We start from the raw sequence: 19,939 nt of genomic DNA, 5'->3' as shown, positions 1-19,939 counted from the left end.
CCTAACTATATCACGGAACATGAAAAACGGTACACTTGGATCAAACTCTTAGAAGAATATTGCCTCTGTGTGTGCATTATCTATGACAGAGAAAAGTAAATTTAGATCATGCATGGTGGGACACACCTGTAGTCCCAGGTACCGGGGAGACTAAAGTAGCTGTGTATCATTTGAGGTCAGCCTGGGGTACAGAAGACCTGTCTGAAAAAGTAAAACTAGAACAGAGAATAGAATGAATAGAATTTTAGAATTATCTTGCTAAAGTTACAGTGGAAAGAAAAAGCTAAACAAGGAACGCTAACTATGATACACATGATACTCATTGGGAGTAATTTTGAAAATTGGATCATTAAAATTTATTTCATGTCTCATATACCCTGTAACATTTTGGTAACAAATAATATATATGTATGATCATTTTGATTCATCTGTGATATTGATCTGCCTCCCATTGTTTTTCCAATTAGGTTTTACTTTCTCAACTTTTATCTTATGTAACAGTTTCAGAAATGTTATCCTAGACATTGAAGACAGAATACTGTAAAACTTGCCTTTTGTTTGTTTGTTCATTTGTTTTGTTTTTGCTTTGGGAGGATGCAGTCCCAAGAGTAGAGTATTAAAGACTTTCCAAAACAAAGAGACAATGACCAAAACACACTGACAAAACCAACAGTCTCTCTGGCTATGCATATAAGCACATAGGTAATATTACTTTACAGGTAATTTTTCCAATCCTCTAATTTTTATAAACAAGGAAAATGGAGATTAGTATTTCTTACATAATGTGATAACATAGGAAGTTTAAAAAACACACGCTAGATTGCTCACTAGGCCTTGATTTCAATCCAGTCCTTTTCTCCTGGATCATATTATACTACTTGCGCTTGATTGATCTTGGGAAATGTTAGGGGTCCCAGTTACCTGATGTTATATGCTTAGAAAATCATATGTTTTCTCTATAAATGATATTAAATGACTTTGTAAAATGTTATCTTTCTTAAAAATTTGTAAGTTCTAATTAAATAAATGTAATGAGAAAAAAGTAAATAAAAATAAGTGACTCCTTAATATGAGGAATCTTGAGATGAGTAAAGCAAAACATCCTAAATTATCTTCACACAGGAAAAGAAACAAATAATTTGATCTAAAGCATTAGTATTTTCATAGAATTAGTGTCATCCGATTCAAAATAAGATTCACGGGCTTTTTAAATCGTTCTCCCACAGTACAAAGGCCAGTGGTCTCTTTAGCTTACATCTTGGCACATTTTCCAGGTAAAGTGAATATCACTGTAGTTGCGGAGTCCAGACAAAGCAGTGGCTGCCTAAACAAAGCAACTGCACAGCAAAATCTAAACTGGAAAGACGTCGTCGTCAGAAGCATTTTGGTAGAGGTGCGTACAGGCGAAAACATCTCTCTTTTCCTCATATGAAAGAGGCAGAGTCGAAGGCGTTAAATACGGAAACCTACTGTTGAAGAGACTTGATTAATCTCTCTGTCTTACTCTGACATGAAATGTATCATCTTAAATGATTCAAAACAGCATTAATCTCATCCTTTCTTTAATACTTCACTCTAAAGAGTAAAACTCGACAGGGGCTGGATGAATTTTTTTACTGAGGACACTTGGTGCTTCCCTGATATCTGTTCCTCCTCCCTCTCTTAAGGGAGCTTCAAATGTAAAGACAAAAAAGAAAAAAAATGCATTTGTCCTCTGCTCCCGTTGAGCTACCATCATCCTCTGCAGGACTCCGTGCTTGGCAGGGAGCAGTCTTGCCTGCCTGTTGGCGTGTCCTACTCTACAGGACACTTTCCTTTGTCTGTGAGAATGCTAGACCGGTGCAGAGGGATTGAGATTGTCCCTCATTGTTCAACCCAAGGTGCTGGGTATGTGTAGTGACCTCTAGATACGGACAGAGAGGACAACAGCCCACCTGGCCAGCCCTGCCTACCAGGCCTGATTGACAGCTTGAAGTAGAAAGCCAATCCAAACTAGTTTCCTTATTTATTGGTTGTTTTTTTACTTCCTCTTTGACAGCCCGAAGGTATTGAAAAGGAAATGACCCAGAGTTTTCTTATTTGCACAAAAGGTAAGAAGATTTTTGAAAATAAGAACTTTTATCAACTAGACCAGTTTATTTCCTCTCCCCATACATTAGTCCACTTGCCATTCGATTTCATTTTTATTACCCTTAGATTACTTTATCTCGTGTCTGATCTTCATTGTATAATTTTATCATTGTATAATTTATAATTTATGCCTAGAAAATACTTTTAAAACCTATGGTACTATTCTGCCTCAATCTACTTTTCTCATCTGTGTATTTTATCATATAACCACCACACAGTGTCAGTCGATGAGAAATCAGGATTATGTAGCAATGTTCCATAACATAATCTTTGCTTTGGTGCTCTTAGAATTAAGCAATCCATAGACACATTACTGACCCTCACTTGTCTGCATTATGTCCATTGGAAGTACTATTTCACCTTGTGAAATCCAACTTTAATGTTTTGTAAGACTCTGTAAGCTGTGCCTTTTGGGTATGTGGTTTTGTACATCATGTGGGCAGTAGTTTTTATACTTTTACATTTTTCCATTAATAAATATTTTAAATTAGTGGAGAATGGAGGCCAGCTTTATAGACCATTTTCTGAATGTATTATTGTTCAAAATGATTTAGTCCTCAATTTTATTTCATCTGAAAAGCAATTTGTAGAAGAAAAATAGACAATGGAATCTGTTTCTTAATATGTTTGTTCCTAAAATCTGCTGCTATTATTTACAAAAAGAAGTCTTCTTGTTGTTTTAATGGTACTTTTCTTCTCAGGTACCAAAGCCTCCAAGCAGGTGGTGCTGGAGTTGCCAAATGACATAGCAGAAGGTTCAGCCAGAGCCTTTTTAATTGTCATGGGTAAGTTGATTAAATTTTGCCTCATATTGATATAGAAGTCTTGGTTAAGGTGATCTCAGAAAATTTCTAAAATAACAAATAAAGAGATTTTCTTAAGCTATCAATTGGAAGGAATCACTGTTCAGATCATGCTCTATGCTTGTTTCCATCTAGGATTGGAAGGGATTGTGCTACCATTTCCAAATCTATATCCCTACGAAACACCTGTTAGATGATAACTGGTATTCAGGAAACAAAGGGTTGTGTTATAACCCTTAATCTGAAATACTAGATCACGTCTCAGGAATCAGAACAAACTATGCATGTTTAAGATATTGGGATTTTCCTCTAAAGGGAGAGATATTTTCTAAAAGAGACATTTTCTCATCATCAGCACCTTTTGTTAGCACCTTATCATTAACACCTTTTGGTGTGAGGGGTGTATTGCAGTTTATATTTCATAGGGTCAGATTCTCCAAAACCAAACAAGCAAACAAATGCACTTTCCTAGCTTCCTGCTCTGTCTGGTAATGAGATTTCAGAAATAGTTTTTCATACCAGGAACCCTTTTAATTTACTCCTCATGGCTGCCTCCTTTTACAGCACTTTATGAAACGTTTCCATGTTTGCACCATTTATACTCAGTATGAATGTTTTTTATTTATACCACACCTCTTTAATATATGGTTATTAATGTCAAGCTGTCAGCTGCAAGTGACACGACTCTGCTTTTCCTATTTTAGGGGATATTCTAGGAGTTGCAACACAGAATCTGGAGAATCTTCTCCAAATGCCCTATGGATGGGGAGAGCAGAATATTGCCCTTCTTGCCTCCAATACCTACGTCCTTGATTACCTGAGCTCTACTAAACAAATGACAGAGGGAGTCAAATCTAAGGCATTCTCTCTCTTGTCTAATGGTGAGATGATTTTAGTTCCTTCCCATAATAAGTGAAATGCGCATTTACTATTACTAAGATGTAATAAAGCTGTTATTATGCAGTAGTCTGATAAAGCAAAAGTGGACCTGAAGATAAGTACTATTGAGTCTTAGCTGTTTTATTTTTTACAACAGAATTTGTATGGTCACTCAGCTTCATAATTTAGAATTGTAATGTTTTCAATTATGAACTCAGAGATTTTTTAATGCCTAATATTTTGCCAAGCTACATTGATTGTTGTTATTGTTCATCATTGTTAAGAATGATTCATTTATTCTGGGTGTATTCACCTATTAGTGTTCTATTGCAATGAAATGATCTGACCTGAATGTAGAAAAAGGGTCTATGAACTGTAAAACGTGATATCAGTGACAAGTCCAGGGGTAAATGCCTTCAGTTCTTCTTTTCAGAAAGGTAGAACTGAATGAAATAAAAAGACCTTAAAGCAAAATTATTAATTAATAAGTACTAATGATGAGTCAATTTGTAAGCAAGGCATATTTGTGTGTTATTTGTCACCAAAATCTTATGAAGTAACAGTTATTTTTTTTCTCCATTAGCTATAGAGAACATGAGTGTCAGAAATTAAAATTGACATGATTACCCTAGAAATGTTCTTATGTTTAACAGCAAAACTCAGAGTTTGTACTACACTGTTGGTTTTTTGTTTTGTTTTGTTTTTTTGTTTTTCTTGCTTGGGTTAAAAAATAAATTCCTACTGTGTTGTATTTTAGGTTATCAAAAGCAGTTGTCTTTCAAAAACTTTGATGGTTCTTATAGTGTGATTTGGCAGAGAAAAAAGAAAGGAGACATATGGTGAGAGATTAAAATTTTATTTTCAACAATACAGACATCATCTGAGGAGGGCTTACAAGAAGTGGGAGGTGGCTATGGCCATTGGATGTTTTCCAGCAAAGTGACTTTCAGGGTGAATTTCCAGAGCAGAATCAGATAAAACCAGAAGATTCGCTTATTCTAATTCTGCCACAGTCTACCTAGAGTCTCACGCAGTTTGCTTAGCTGTCTGATCACTTCATGGCAGCTCCCTATAGCTGTAGCTGGTTAACTGTATGGAAAATGCCACACCTTACTCTGTGCTTCTCACGGAGCTGTACTGATTCAGGAAAATTAAACTAGGAGGCCCAAAGTATCTGATTATGACAGGTGAGTCTCCATGTATGCCTAATTTAGTAGAGTATAGAGAAAGACCTTTGGATGTAAACAGCCTCAAAATTTGGTTCTCTCATTTCTATAGATACCTATTCAAAATAGTCCACCACTGACTCCAAAGAGCCACTATTGGCCGCAACTTGTTACAGATGGCATTGGACAAGTTGAATGAATCCATTACACAAAGAGAACAGTCGGCATGAAGCTGAAAAGTGGCTGACATCATCGCTTCTATTTTATCTGACTTTTTCTTTGATGACCTGCCCTACAGGTTCAGCGTCCTTACTTATAAGACATTTGAGAGAATGAAGAAGTACGTGTTCATTGACGAAACAGTTCAAACACAGACCTTAATCTGGCTTTTAAGCAAACAGAAAGCAAATGGCTGCTTTGAAAGTGATGAAAAGTTTTCCAACAATGCTTGGGAGGTGAGAAACAGAATGAAGCTTTTTCATTCCTCCACGTTGCCTGCCTTTCTTTACCTCTTGCCGACCACAGGTGGAATGTGGTCATTTTTCATGGGAATCTTGTGCCTTGTGAGCCTGGTCAACAGCCACATTCCTGCTGCACGTATATTTAACCATAGCCTGGCTATAACTGCTCCTACACTTTGGTCTGTCTTAGTCAGTCTTTAATCCTTACATAGAGCCAGTCCTCTGTAGTAAGTAAAATGGAAACAGAGAGAAAAGAAAGCCTAGAGAAAGTGCATTCATAAGTTTGGAACCAGACAATGCTGTGCTAAAGGAAAAGGTCTTGAGTACACAAGGAATGTAAATTTGTTCCTAGTCATGAATGACAAGAAAGTTTCGGGGCGACTGCTTGATAGTTTACTTTGTTCTGAGAAGCAAGCCCCTCCGATACCCTCTCACAGAAAGCCTCACTGGCCACACCTGCCTGGGCCACAGTGCACATGAGACAAAGTACGTTTTTGGCAGGGTTTACCCCTTTGCTTTTCTTGTCTAAGGCGTAAGTCACAAAACATTTTCCTTCCTTCTGACTTCCTTTCTTTGAAGATCAAAGATTGTTGTCCATGTCTATTCTTATCTCTTGTACAGGGAATTTTTCAGGAGGTTTCTAAACACTTTGTTTCACCTCAGCAGAAACTCTTGCCTTTTCTCAAATTAATATCAAATACAGTTAGAGTTATATGAAGTACTTGGGATCCCTGCATGATACCAAAACACATAAATATTAATATGCCATGAAATATATTTTAAAATGTTTATGCCTTATGATTATATTGTATTTTAATGAATTATTGCTCAAGCAGCATTGCTATTAATTGATTTTTAAATAACACACATTTGGAAAGGGGTACAGCTCAGTGGTAGAGTGTGCTTGCCTAGCTGTTGTGAATACATGGGTTCTGTCTCTCACACCACAAAAAAAAAGAGAGAGAGAAAGAGAGAGAAAATATATGTTCAGGTGTTTTTATGAACAAGGGTCTCTGTTCCATTATTTCTTTCTTACTCAGTTTCCTTTCAGAAAAATAAACTTTCTTTTGTGCTTTGCATCCAGTATACAGTAAAGTTCCTTTGGTCTTTGGTCTTAGGGTGGCGAGGAAGAGGACATCATTCTGACCTCATCTATCGTTGTGATGTTCCTTGAAGCTGGACTCAACTCCACTGTATGGATCCCATTCTCATTTGGCTTCAGTCCGCTAAAAGCCCCTTAGACGGACTACATTCTGAGTGAATGAAATTCTTAGCCAGGATGATACATTGAGAGAACATTTCATCCATTACCACTTTCAAATTGATGCTATGTAAACTTTCATTCAGAAATTCCTTTGATACACATCAGTAGGGTTTTCCCGAGGTAGAATATATTTGGCACAAATGCTCAAGTGTTGCACATAATCTCAGTTATTCATGTATCTGCTAAAGTTCAGGCAAGAATTTCAGATTGAGAACCTCTGTTCTAAGCAATTTTATAACTTCAAATTATGTCGCTTTATATATAATCAGTGAGTAAACATTTTCAAACTAAGTGGAAATTACCCTGCCTACCTCCCTACCCACACTTCAGCTTATCTGATTCCAAAACCTATTCCTAAATTAAGAGGTAGGAATTTTCAGGATACTTGGCATATCTTGAAAATCATCTACAGAAATGTAAACCTGTGTTTAAGGCATCAAAGCAAAATATTTTAGATCTTAAGAGTAAATTTGTCTGCTTTCTCACACAGAATAAATTTGTTATAACTAAATAACACTGATAAGACAAAAAAGCTATCATTTCCTTATAAGAAATTTTGTTTCTCACATACTAATAATGGCATTACAAATTTATTTTAATGATATTTTCAAGGTATAGTACATATGAGTATTATGAATACATTTGTTTGTAAAATGTACTCAAGCATGTATTTTATACATTATAAGTAGTGACTAGCTTGAATATTCAGAGAGCTTATAAAATATTCAGGTGTGATTTTAACATATATGTTTTTCTCCTCCCTAGTTTCCTGCTTTAAGAAATGGGCTCTTTTGCCTGGAAGATGCCTTGCAAAGAGGCGTCACTAATGGCTACACTCATGCTGTCCTAGCCTACACTTTTGCATTAGCTGGAAAAGAAGAGCAAGTGGAATCCTTGCTCCAGATCTTGGATCAATCTGCCACAAAAATGAGTAAGCTGTGTCATTCATTTTATCAAGTGGGAGTTGATCTTGAAACAAAGTGGTACAACTTTCTAAGCAATCCTCTCTTCGCCAGTACATCTGTTTCTTTTCTGGAATTCTTCAGTGCTCCTTTATCTTTAAAGAATATTACATACTTTAGATTTCACTGTTTTTCTTTGCTGATAGTTCCATCTCAAATAAATGTAGTTAAGGAAATCAAGCAGAGTTCCATGCCACAGGCAGTAATAGTTACTTATAGAACTAATTTCCACCTTAAAGAGTTGCTATATGTTACTTGGCCGGTTTATAACAATAAAAGGCCACAAATTGGTTAACTTTAACCAAAATTTATTCTCTCACAGTTCTCGCAGGTAGAAGTCTAAGATCAAGATGTGAAGTATGTTTTTTTCCTTCTGTAGATGGATGTCTTCCCATCTGTTTTCACATAGTTTTTCTTATATGTGCATGAACCTCTGGTGGCCTTCTGGTGTACACAAGTTTCCCCTTCTTTTACGGATCACCTGATTGGATAACACCCCACCCTAAAAGACTTACCTTAATTTAATGACCTTTTGGAAAGATCCCATCTCCAAATGCAGACCCATTGAGGTCTCAGAGGGGAGGGCTTCAGCATATGAATTTCAGGGCCACATAGCTCAGCCCAATACAGAGACCAGGAATGGAATTTGCATTCTCTATCTGTGTAACTTTTTAAGGACTTGTCATAGAAGCCACATGAAAACTCTTTGCCTAGTGACTATGAGAAGGTCTTCATTTTTTCTCAGATAATGTGATATACTGGGAGGAAGAAAAGAAAGCCAAGACAGGCAGCTTCCCATCCTTCATTCCTTGGGCTCCTTCTAGTGAAACTGAGAAGACGTGTTACGTGCTGCTGGCTGTGCTGTCGCGGAGAACGCTGGACTTCTCCTATGCTAGCAAGATCGTGCAGTGGCTCGTCCAGAAGATGAACTCCCACGGGGGCTTCGCTTCCATCCAGGTGACTGATGTGAAAGCGACGTGCTTAATGCAGAAGATTCTGCTCTGCAGTGAGCTCCGAGCACAAGCACAATCTCCACAATGCCCCTGCTAAGATGAAGAGTGTTTCAGTTTTTAAATCCTATTTTATTTGGTCAACAATTATTTATGGTCTGTTATTGGTTATCAGGCATCTTTAAGGAAAACCTCTATAAATAATAGATAAATAAAATGAGGCCTCTTCTTTATGCCCTGTCAATAGCTTCCTTTACACAGCAAAAAAATAGAATGTGATTTTAGAAGATATTTTGGGCACAGGCGTCAGAGTCTTGATACATTAGTGATCAGACGATGCTGAACTCAGACTGCACATCAACCAAAAAGAAAAATCTCCCCCTGATCTTGTGGTCTATGCAATGAAAAAAGAACATGAGAGGAATGAATAATGGGGGAAATGAGTAAACATAAAACCAATAATTTGTTTTTTTCAAGAAAAATTGAAAGTGCAAGGAAATGCAGATTTATTTCCACTGGGAAAATGCTCATTTCCCTCACCTTTTAGTCTTAGGTTTTTTAGTAAAACCATAGACTAACAGAGTCTCCAAAGGTCTCCTGATTCTGTCTTTCCTTGTGTTATGAGCCAGGGACATTAAAAACTTCAGTAAATACAACACATACTTTAAAATGTACTTTAATTCCAATGCCAATTAAGAAAAGGAAAAAGAAGTAGAAACAAAGGACATAAAAAGAATATAAGAAATGTAGAGGAAAGGAGAAAGGGTACCATCCTTTGAAATTCTGATCAAATGTTCTTGACCCATGGACTCTTAGCCCTTGTTCTGGTGAGATAACCCAAGGGTCCACCCCACAGGACTGACCCTCTGAGCTCTCCATCACAGCACTTGAAGGCTGGAATGGGTGGGGGTAGAAAAGAATGCTGAGGGAAATTTCTCCTTTGTTCTTAAAAATTATCCATCCTGACTCCCATGCAGGTTTTGTGATTGTTGCTGTTGGTTGGTTCATTGGTTGTTTTTTGAGACAAGGTCTCATTATTTAATCCAGATTGGCCTTGTACTCAGTATGTAGCCTACGCTGGCCTCAAACTCACTCTTCCTCCTGCTTCTGCCCCCGCCAGGAATTATAGGGTTAGGATTAGCTGCCACACCCAGTTCCTGCAGGTTTAAATAGTGCAAATTCTTAGGCAGACGGTTCCTAACTACATAATTTCACAGATGAGTCCAAAGCCAGCGTCTCCAGAAGATAGGTTCCAAAATATCCAAAGGCCTAAAGCCACTTTGGTGAATGGGATTTAAGAGTGAAGAGAAGGCAAAAGCAAAGGATAAAGCTACTAGGTTAAGCCAGAAAACAATGCTGGACAGAAAAGGGCAACAAGGCAGGTGCTCTGAACGCTGGATTCAACAGCTTTCTGTGTGCCCAGGAAGAAGTTGAGAATGCAAATGGAGCAGGACCAGGGAGACAGGGAAAGTTGGGGGTAAAGAGAAAAGTTGGGAGGAAGGAGGAGGCAGCTCAGCAGCAAACCCCAGGAGTAACCAGCAGCCCTCTGTTTTCTTTTTCTAAGTTGAGTGGCGTAGGAGGTACTGTGAGGTCACCAAACTATACAGCACCTTTACATTTTCAAGAGAGAGGTTACATTTTATCAAATCATTTAGAAAATTAAAATTAAATTAAGATTTATTGAAGAAAATGAAATGGTAACAATTTCACAAGTACATATATTTTTTATTGTTCAGAATATTGCTTCTTGGTGCTCTGTTGACTTGCTTTAGGAATAGTTCTGTGGATTGACTGAAAGGTTGTAGTCAAATGATGCCTAACTCTGTATTACAATAGCTTGTACTGCTCTTTGCAGGACACCACGGTCTGTCTTCTTGCCATCACCAGCTACATGAAATTAACCTTCTCGAACGGAAGAAACACTGTCACCTTCACAAGTGAGGAATCCATGGAGATTTTCCAGATTAACAGGGAAAACCGTTTACTGGTCCAACGTTCAGAGCTAACGAATGCAGAAGGACAGTACAGAGTCGATGTGGAAGGCCAGGGTTGTGCATTTATCCAGGTAACAGAAGCCTTCCTGAAAAGGAGGAGAGGGTCTGCCAGTGAGAATCCATGGTGGTTATAGATGAAGTGTGGTCTTGGCATCTCGCATGATTCCGCGTTCATCTCTACGCTCCCTCTCAGGTTTCCCCATCAGTAACAGAAACTCAGTTATTTTATGAAGAAGTACTCACTCTTCAAGAATACCTGGCTAGAAGTTCCTTGAGGAATGTTGTCAGTATAAAACATTCTATGTTCCTTAAAGGATGTTGGTAAAGAGTCAGTCTCTGGTGAAAACTAAAGTCAACTTAGTCTGATTGCCTGGTGAGAAATCTGTGAAATATGTAAAGAATGGAAATACTGTATAAAAATAATAGGTCCTTCAGTTCTCAGTACAAAGTGAGTTTTCTCTCACTTATCTGTTCTAGGCAACCATCAAGTTTAATGTGCCACTTCCCAAGAAGGCATCTGGGTTTTCCCTTTCCTTGGAAATCATCAAGAACACCTCTTCAGATGTGTTACAGACCCATTTTGACCTTACAGTGGCCCTCGAGTGAGTGTCAAAGTCTGACATTAATTCCAACACTAGAGAGATATCAAAAAATATTATTTTATATTTTTATTGAGTTTATTGGTACTCTTTAGGCCCGCGGTACAGTTACACTCATCTTTGAGATCTTGTATCTTTACATGACAGATCTTGGTTCTCATTTTTTTCCCCATATTCCTGCCCTCCCTTCACCCCCTCCATCCTCCCCTGTTTAAAAAGACTTTGTTTTCATTTTTCCCTTTTCTCATATTTTTTTCTTTTCCCTTATTTCCTTTCCCCTATCCTTCCCACTTCCCCTACACCTTTAGCCCTTTTCTTCCTATTTCCCATTACCAGTTATACAATTTGGATCTTATTTACACTTTCAGTTTTTCACACCAGAGAAACTATTCAGTATTTTCACATGTGTGTCTTATTTATTTCACTTAAGAGCATGGCCTCAATGTGCATCCATTTTCCTATGAATGGCTCCAGTTACTCATTCTTTATGGCTGAGTAGTACTCCATTTTATAGAAAAGCCATATCTTCTTTATCCAGTCTCCAACTGATGGACAACTGGGCTATGTCCAAGTTTTAGCCATTACAAACTGTGCCACTATAAATGTGGGTGCAAAAGAATAATTATTTTAAACAGGAGTGGAAAAACAAAATAAGAATGATGGTAGGTGTGATGATGACAGTGATATTACATACACATCACGGTCCCTTCACTTCTTTCTGTGCAGACGTCAGTTTGGTACAACTTCCACTAAGTCAGAGCTAGGATTTGGAGCAAGTATAATAATTTACACTCTATGCAAGAATAATTTGAAAACTTTGCTGCAAAGAGGGCCCGGCATTGCTTTGATTTTTTTCATGTGGAACTATTGCCAGTTTGAGATAACAAAGACATGACAGTTCTTCCTCAAGACAAGAAAGACAGCAAATGGTTATTTTATACTAATAAAGAGCAAAATTTTAGATCTTTTACTGTTTTGAAAAGAAAACAAAATAATCCTCTTGCATTCAAATATGATGTACAGAAGCCAAAAGATTTCAACCTAATTTCATATGCAGGGAGGCCTTGAGTAAAATTAGTTTGGGAGACCTTTCCCAAGATTTGTAAATATAAAATCTCTGGAACATCGGAGCTATGAATGAAATACGTTGTGGAAATCTTAACTGCAGTTCCAGCAATGCTGTGCAGAGACAGGATCAAGGCCTAGAATACTTCTTGGGGGCACAGCCACTTCCTATCCTGCCACTCGTTGCCTTTGAAACAAAGATCAGCCGGTGTTGGGTAAATGTGGGCCAGCTTGATGTGTGTAGTGCACACGGGTAAGCCTTGCTGTAAGTTCGGTCTCTGAGATCTCAGATACCCTCAAGAGCCGCGCTTGGCATGTGTTGGATTCAGTTAATTCCTTATCTGTTCCTCTATTTGTTGCTCTGTGTTTCCTCATCCACTGTCACTTGGTTGTGATGGTTCTCAGCTGTATGAAGATGGCTTTCCTTGGGTCTCTCCACTGCTGTTTTTGCATTATACTCCGGGCTACTCCTTCCGGCCTCACTGTGTCAGGTCATTTTCTAAATTGGTATATGTGCGAGTGGGATTTTTTCTTTCTTCAATTTCAGATATACTGGAATTCACAACAACCCCAGTGTGGTCCTTGTGGATGTAAAGATGCTCTCAGGATTTACCCCAGTCATGTCATCCATCGAGCAGGTAGACAATAGAAGCACAATCTCTCAGTACAGAGACATTAATAGTGTGTTAGGTAAAATCGGTGAGCAGACAAAACCATGGAATTCCTCACTTAGACATACTTCAAAGTTCAGGGTTGTGTTTTTGCTGTAGTGTAACCTGAGGGATGAAGTTCTTAATTTGTAGCAAAACACAGATAATATTTCCATATTTGATTTCTAACTGTGCCTATGAAAACATTATGGGACAAGGAAAATCCCATAAAGTGGAACCTCACAGAAGAGAAAGCCTGAGCAAGCAAGTCCGCAGTGACACTCTCACGTATTTTAATATCTGCTCCCCTTCCTCCCCCACCAATTTCTTCAAAGCTTGAAAACAATGGCCACGTAATGAAGACAGAAGTCAAGAACGACCATGTACTTTTTTACTTGGAAAGTGTAAGTTCAGCAATACTGTTCTTCTAATTCTTTTCATACTTAGAAGTGGGGTTGCTATATCGCACAGTGGTTCTATTTTTCCTTTTTTTGAGGAAACTCCATACTGTGACTTGAGTTTTAGAACCATCTTTTCTGTGTATACTTCATTACCACTCACTCACTCAAACATTTATATTCCTCCAAAGTTTTAAACTAAATTCCTTGCCCTTCAATAAGTAACAGAAATTAAAATTTCACACAATTTAATGTTAACTAACTCTCCTTTCCATTATGTGTGATAACGGTCACTCTAGATCTCTTTAATTGGACAGGTACGGAACTTCTGGAAATAATTCTCAGTCATTTTCCTCTTTCAGACTTGCTATGATGTATTTATAATTTTCATCTTTGTAGGATTTTGACACAGCGAACAGTTTCACTTTTTCTGTTGAGCAAAGCAACCTTGTGTCTAACATTCAGCCAGCTCTGGTGGTGGTCTGCAATTACCACGATAAAGGTAGGCCAGTGGCAATGGCCTCAGCCTATAAAGAGATGCCCAGGCTACTACACTTTCCAAAATCAACCTCTCTTCAGACTACACAATAGACACTTTTACTTTGTACCAGGGACTTGTTGTTTTTCAGGATGTAGCTTCTGCTTGAGGCATTTTCCAGTGAGCAGAGTTTTCAATACTTAGAATGTTTCCCTAGAACCTGAAAAAGTCCTCCTTTAACTTGACTTGCAAGCCATATTAAGCCTCCGAGTCTTTTTGTTGTGGTCACTGCTGCTCATGCAAACACTCACCATGTTATGTTACCTCTGTGGACTTTGACTTAAGGATGCGGTGGACAGTACTCTGAAATGTTACAGGACAATTTGCATAGATTATGTTCCAAACAATTACTAATGCACTGCAGAGACCCTAAAACTTTTCTGTGGAATGTTGGTACTGTTAGTTTCTTATTGAATCTCACATGACATTTGTCAAGAAGTATTTGAATTCTGTCTCTTTTATTCATTAATTGAATGCATTTCATCAAGTGGCAAACTGCAGTGGGATGTTTATGGATTTACAAAATGGGGAGTACTTACTTCCTTGAAAATTATTAGAAAACTTCGTACTAATGTGCTTACTATATTGTATGACTAAGCTGGTTATGACAGTTGGAGATTTGGTAAGGATGCATGTTCCTTTATTTTCCAGATGAATATGCCTTTGGTTCTTACAACATTGGTAATATTTCTGGTTCCCAGCGAGACACACAGAAGTAACAGGTAAAGAAATTAACTATATCATAGACCATTAAAATTTTATTGGTAAGAAAATTTTAAAAATAGAATAATGGGGGAAACAGAGAAGTCTCTAGTACTTCATATGGTTTGTATAGCTCTATGTAACACATCAGTAGCCTGATAATCATTTAAAATTTTATTAATTCCTTAAAATAGCTTTACAGAGTTCACAGCCATATATGTGCTTCTTATTAATCTTCTCATTTTCATTTTATAACTTGATAGGTCAAATATGTATGTACATATATTTGAACACTTCAATATGGTAGATGTGTATTTGTATGTAGATCATGTTTTGTATCTGTCCATCTATATATATGTATGCATACATATTTGTTTATTCTTTAAAATCTGTTTTAAATCCTAGATGGAAAGCTATTTCTTTAACAAGCTCCTCTTCTATACCAGCCCTGGAAGAAAACCATAACATACTGCACATTTTGAATAAGCCACAATCTTTTATGTCTTCTTGTCAAATTTTGTCTCTTTTCTACCCCATTAAATGCTATGATTTCATATTTGAGTTCATGATTTTCTTTTCTTCTAATAGTTCATTCATAGTTTTCTATAAAGCTCAGGGCTTTGTTTCCTAGCAGCTTGAATAGTTTATTTTATTGTTGTCAACTCTGAATTTGAGTTTTAGAAATTAGGGCATATAGAATAGGAATCCTTCAACATCTAGAGAAGGAGGTATATGAAGGGAAGAATGAGACTAGGTGAAAATTGAAATGGACTCTCTGAAAGCTCAAGGAAACAAAAATAAACACACAAACACAAAAAACACTTAGAATCTCCCCAGTTAAAGACGTCAAAAAAGGAAGAAAAAGTAGAAAATAGTCATAACTTAAATGATGGAATCATTGAGTTTATATACAAGATCAGGCAGTTCATCAAATATTTTATCTTTTAAAAATTATGTTATTGTTCTGAGTGTATAACTTATTATTGAAAAAGTATTCAATCATTCTATATAACAATACTATAACACCATTAAAGCATTACGATAATAGTCAAGTTAAATCATGAGAGAAGTTATTGAGTATTACTCTTCAATAAGTTGTATCAAATTGTTATGAGAGTAGTAATAATAATTATTCCCTGCCATGATGTATACAATTGATAACTATAGAATAATAACTATAAAACTGGCAATATATATTCTATCAACTCTGTTCCTACCCAATATACCAACAAATGAATGTCATATAGCACAAACTAAATTCCCTTCATTTCCCTTGAAACTTTATCTCAAATGTATAAGAGTCCTATTTTCCTTGAATGAGATATTTGAATAGTCACAGTGAGTGGAGTTTGATATGCAACATTCAGGCTTGGCATGCATGCTTGGGTAACGAGGGGGACTGAAAATCCCTAACACAGTGAAATCAACTTGCACAGCGCCCACGTGCACGAACACTTAGCAGCTCATCTATGCAATCTCTTAACAGGTGTTCATTAAAGGCTTGGGTGCAGTTCAGGTACTGAAGGCAGCACACTTTCTCCGAGACTGCAAGAAAAAGCAGGTCTAAGTGCCTTCATTTGGCGTACTTCACAGTTCAGTGTGATCTGTATATATATGTATTTATATATAATATATAATTATGCAAGAGAAGTTACCAGGCAGGCTCAAGGGAGAGGTGAGAGTGTCCAGCTCCACAGTGGCCGTCTTGTGTGCTGGACAGCAGGAGGATCCAGTAGATGTTCAGTCCCAGAAGCTGGAAGCCACAGAACAGGGATCAGGGATATAGCACCAATCCAAAAATGGACACCTGGGAGCTCCTGGGGAGCTGCTCCTGTGGATCTGCACTGGCTCTGAAGTCCACACAGCAAAAACACATGCACTCAAGTTTAATGGGGTCATCAGATTGCACGCCAGCTTCTTTCTTTCCCTTTGATTTTATCTAAGCTACAAGCTTATTGGTTGGCGCTTCCCACAACCAAGGTATGTCCCCCTCCCCCAAATGGCTGGCCTGTGTGCCCAGCATCCCTGGGAATATCTCAGGGACACATCCAGCACTGTGCTTTACTAATCCTCTAAGCATGTCATAAACTAGTCAAAGTGACATGGCATGATCACAGGCACGGTGGAGAATTTTTCTTCTCTCAGGAGTTCTTTTTCTTTTATCCACCTGTCTCATGTTTTCATTCACACCAAGCTTGAGTTCTCACAGTGGCCAAACCCTCTTCTAGCTGTTTGGGAAACAACAGTGAGTGAAAATAATAATAAAAATGACTGCCCTTATGGGGCTTAATTCTAATGCAGGAGACCATTTAATCAGACAATATAACGGACATAATAACGGATCAACCAAGTATAGGAAAGGAGACACTGATAAGTGCTATGGGAACAGTACAATATAGAGAGGGATCAGAGGATGGAGAACACCGTAGGACACAAACAGGAAAAAGACTGATAAATCAAACCTGATGTTTAAGGATGATCTTATTAAGACAGTGACTTGAGCAGAAGATTTCAAGAAGGAGATGAAACTAACCACATAGAAATCTGAAGAGAAACGATTCCTGGCTATAAAATCAGGTAATGATCATCTTTTCTTAAAAAGGCCCATAGGTGGAAGTGTGCTAAAGTCGGTGTGGGTGGAGCAGAGCGAGAAAAGAGGCGATGTAGCAGTAGGAAGGAAGGAGATAGGACCGCAATGGGGAGCTGGGCAGGTAGGGGGTGGAGGGTCAACATTAGGGCTTTAGCTTTCACTCTGAGCAGACCTGAAGTCATTGCGGGGTTTTGGATTGGACAGGAAGCTGATCTGGTGCTGTAAAATGATCCCAGACTGCTGTGTGGGGAGCAGGCGGTGGGAGTTCAGTGGCAGAAGTGAGCAGGCCTGATGGAATCTGTGCGGGTAACGCAGGCCAACAGCACTGCTGGCTTGGACCACAGTTGAAGCAGGGGAGTGGTAGAAAGGGATCGGATTCCAGATACGTTTTGAAGGTAAATCTACACTGCCTGGTTTGACCTCAAACTTCAGATCCTCCTTCCTCGGTTCCCATCCCTCTGATACAATGCAGCAGCCAAAATAAAACTTCTCGAAAAGTATTTATGGCTGCTCACCTGAGAAACCTTCCTCTTCCTTTTAAATTTGGAATAGAACTTGTGTTCTGCTCCGACCCAGGGTGCTGTGAAAGAGCTGCAACTTTCCTAAACCAATTACCTTATCGTGTAGGTTAAGTCCCCGAAGCACAGCCTCCGAAACTCAGATTTGGCTCCAGGGGATTTGTTGGTGAGAACTCCCAAAGTCAGCAGCCGTGGGGGGAAAGGACACAGGACACAGAAAGAAGAGTTGAACCACAAGGCGGTACCCCAAAGGTCTCAACACGCACTCTGGGGTGTCGGGATGCCTTTGAGATTTGTCCTAATCGAAGGCAAGAAAGTCGGGCCTTGATAGCAATGCAGCACTCAGTGTTGTTCAGTGAGGGAAGAGAAGAAACCTTGGTGAGGTGGCATCTGTGACCTCTGACTGAGGCCATGACTGCCCCTGAGGGAAGGGAGTGGCTAACAGCTCAGGTCTTGTGAGGCAGCAGCACAGAGCCCTCCCAGCATGGCACCTGCGGCCATCCTTCTTGGTTAAAAGAGGAACAGAGGGAAAAGGAGAGGAAGAAAAAGATGAAGGGGGAAAACTTGTTCTTACTGACTCCTTTCTTCTAGATTCAGGTATTGTTAGAAAGACGTAATCTTCACTATAACCATAAGGCAACTACTACTTGAAGCAGGGAAACAGCAAGAGACTCAGGGAGGATGAACCAGAAGCCCTACACAGGATCTTTCTTCTCCTAACCCAACAAGAGGAACCCAGCAGTAAGCTCAAGAGATTGGTTTCTGTAAAGCATGATGTTGAGGGCGAGCAGGGTTCTGAGGGAGGGTGAGGAGATTTCTCAAAGTAACCTGCCCAGGAGGGGCGGAGGGTGTGGGAAGGGTCCTGGCAAGGAGAGCTGCAGAGCTCTTACTGCCCTAAAAGAATGTTTAATGTTTAATGATGTTTAATGTTACAAGTAGTGGTGCTAATGAAAGGACACCGGCTACCTACCCCAAGCTCCTGTAGGCCCACTTCTAAGTCAGCCTTTCCTGCTTGTAACCTGCAGGTTATCTCCCCTTGGCTGGGGCAGTCATTTTTCTTGCATTACAAACTCCTACAGGAGGAGTCCCTTACAAAGTCCATTTGGGTCTCCTCCCAGGCCCGTTTGCCTGGGGCTGTTTGCTTCCACTTTCCAACAAACGCTGCTTTCTGCTTTTGCTCTACAATAAATACTTTCACTGAGTTCCCTTTGACTCTTTGCCTCGCAATCTTTTCTGGGTAGAGAGAAGAGCTTACCTGCAAATGGTACTGCACCTAACCTGTTTAGGCACAGCAGCCAGACCCACAAAACTCAGCAACATGACTGGGCTGCTCCTCCAATCCCTGAAGTAAGGTGTTCATTTTTTTAAAGTCTCTTTTAAGGGCTGGGGGTTTAGCTCAGTGGTTGCACTGCCTGCTTTGCAAGCACAAGGACCTGAGTTTGATCCCCAGTACCAAAAAAAGAAAAGTCTCTTTTAGTTCAATATTCTGTTACTTGCAGATGATAAGGGCGGTTTTTTTATTCATTGTAAATTATTTTCCTCTTTTCTATATCATTGTCATATAGACTCTTCCATGTTTCATGTTTTCGTCTCTTTCTAGACTGCTAATCCCAAATAAATAATTTCAGAAGGCTTCATTACCATGAATCACTCATTTTTCATAGAAATGCTCTTTATGGCTAGAGCTTTGGGGGGAAGAGAGAGAGGGAGAGAGAGAGAGAGAGAGAGAGAGAGAGAGAGAGAGAGAGAGAGAGAGAGAGGGTGAGGCTTAGTATCCACAGAGAGTTATCCAAATATTTGCTATGTGTCAGTTACTATGCTAATCATTTAAAATATATTACTTTATCTATTTTCAACTGCAAGCTCCTAAGATATTGCAGTCGTTATGTTCCCGTTAGTAGACAAACGAAAAGAAGCCCAGGGAAACTAAGCAGTTCGTGCAGTTACTCACCCAGTGTGAGGTAGAACCAGCAGCACCAGCCCTGGCTGCAGAGCTCCAGGGTCTTGGCCTTTCTCTGTGACTTTTCTTGCAAGGAAAACACTGCACACGTGCAGTCTTAATATGCTACTATTTGAAGGTCAGTGTGAATAACTGCAGTATTCAGATAGCTATGCAAACACAAGTGTGCCAATTTTCAAACAAAGAGGCTGCATCCACGCAGACTGCTCCCAGCACAAAGCTTTCTCTAACAACCGCACACTACCCACAAGACTCCATCTGCCTCTACTGCCAAAGTTTCTGGCAACGTTTGTAATTTGTTAGGACAACC

The 19,939-nt window shown here is 38.9% G+C and overlaps 1 protein-coding gene and 1 long non-coding RNA gene across 2 annotated transcripts in view; one reads left to right on the top strand and one right to left on the bottom strand.

Moving 5' to 3' along the window:
• Positions 1 to 15,087, top strand: part of LOC104850728 (ovostatin homolog) — a 44,084-nt gene extending 28,997 nt beyond the window's left edge. The window contains exons 21-36 of the mRNA XM_010607793.1: positions 1,275 to 1,393; positions 2,039 to 2,090; positions 2,832 to 2,915; positions 3,638 to 3,814; positions 4,570 to 4,651; positions 5,277 to 5,433; positions 6,558 to 6,632; positions 7,469 to 7,634; positions 8,411 to 8,622; positions 10,471 to 10,680; positions 11,087 to 11,211; positions 12,821 to 12,911; positions 13,259 to 13,327; positions 13,721 to 13,823; positions 14,511 to 14,581; positions 14,967 to 15,087. Coding sequence (XP_010606095.1) covers positions 1,275 to 1,393; positions 2,039 to 2,090; positions 2,832 to 2,915; positions 3,638 to 3,814; positions 4,570 to 4,651; positions 5,277 to 5,433; positions 6,558 to 6,632; positions 7,469 to 7,634; positions 8,411 to 8,622; positions 10,471 to 10,680; positions 11,087 to 11,211; positions 12,821 to 12,911; positions 13,259 to 13,327; positions 13,721 to 13,823; positions 14,511 to 14,578 — 1,790 coding nt within the window. The 3' untranslated portion in view covers positions 14,579 to 14,581; positions 14,967 to 15,087. The remainder of the gene's footprint in view (positions 1 to 1,274; positions 1,394 to 2,038; positions 2,091 to 2,831; positions 2,916 to 3,637; positions 3,815 to 4,569; positions 4,652 to 5,276; positions 5,434 to 6,557; positions 6,633 to 7,468; positions 7,635 to 8,410; positions 8,623 to 10,470; positions 10,681 to 11,086; positions 11,212 to 12,820; positions 12,912 to 13,258; positions 13,328 to 13,720; positions 13,824 to 14,510; positions 14,582 to 14,966) is intronic.
• A 785-nt stretch (positions 15,088 to 15,872) lies between these two features.
• LOC104850729 lies at positions 15,873 to 19,698 on the bottom strand. Its single transcript, XR_777049.1, has 3 exons — positions 19,621 to 19,698; positions 16,217 to 16,314; positions 15,873 to 16,106 (listed from the first exon to the last, which is right to left on the bottom strand). It is a non-coding gene; the product is annotated as an uncharacterized LOC104850729 (long non-coding RNA).
• Positions 19,699 to 19,939: the final 241 nt, after the last annotated feature.

The sequence above is a fragment of the Fukomys damarensis genome, unplaced genomic scaffold (genome assembly GCF_012274545.1).
Source record: "Fukomys damarensis isolate Sample0158 unplaced genomic scaffold, DMR_v1.0_HiC HiC_scaffold_19, whole genome shotgun sequence".
Lineage (NCBI taxonomy): Eukaryota > Metazoa > Chordata > Mammalia > Rodentia > Bathyergidae > Fukomys > Fukomys damarensis.
The sequence above is the reverse complement of the archived record's forward strand: the minus strand, read 5'-3'. Positions and strand labels throughout refer to the sequence as shown.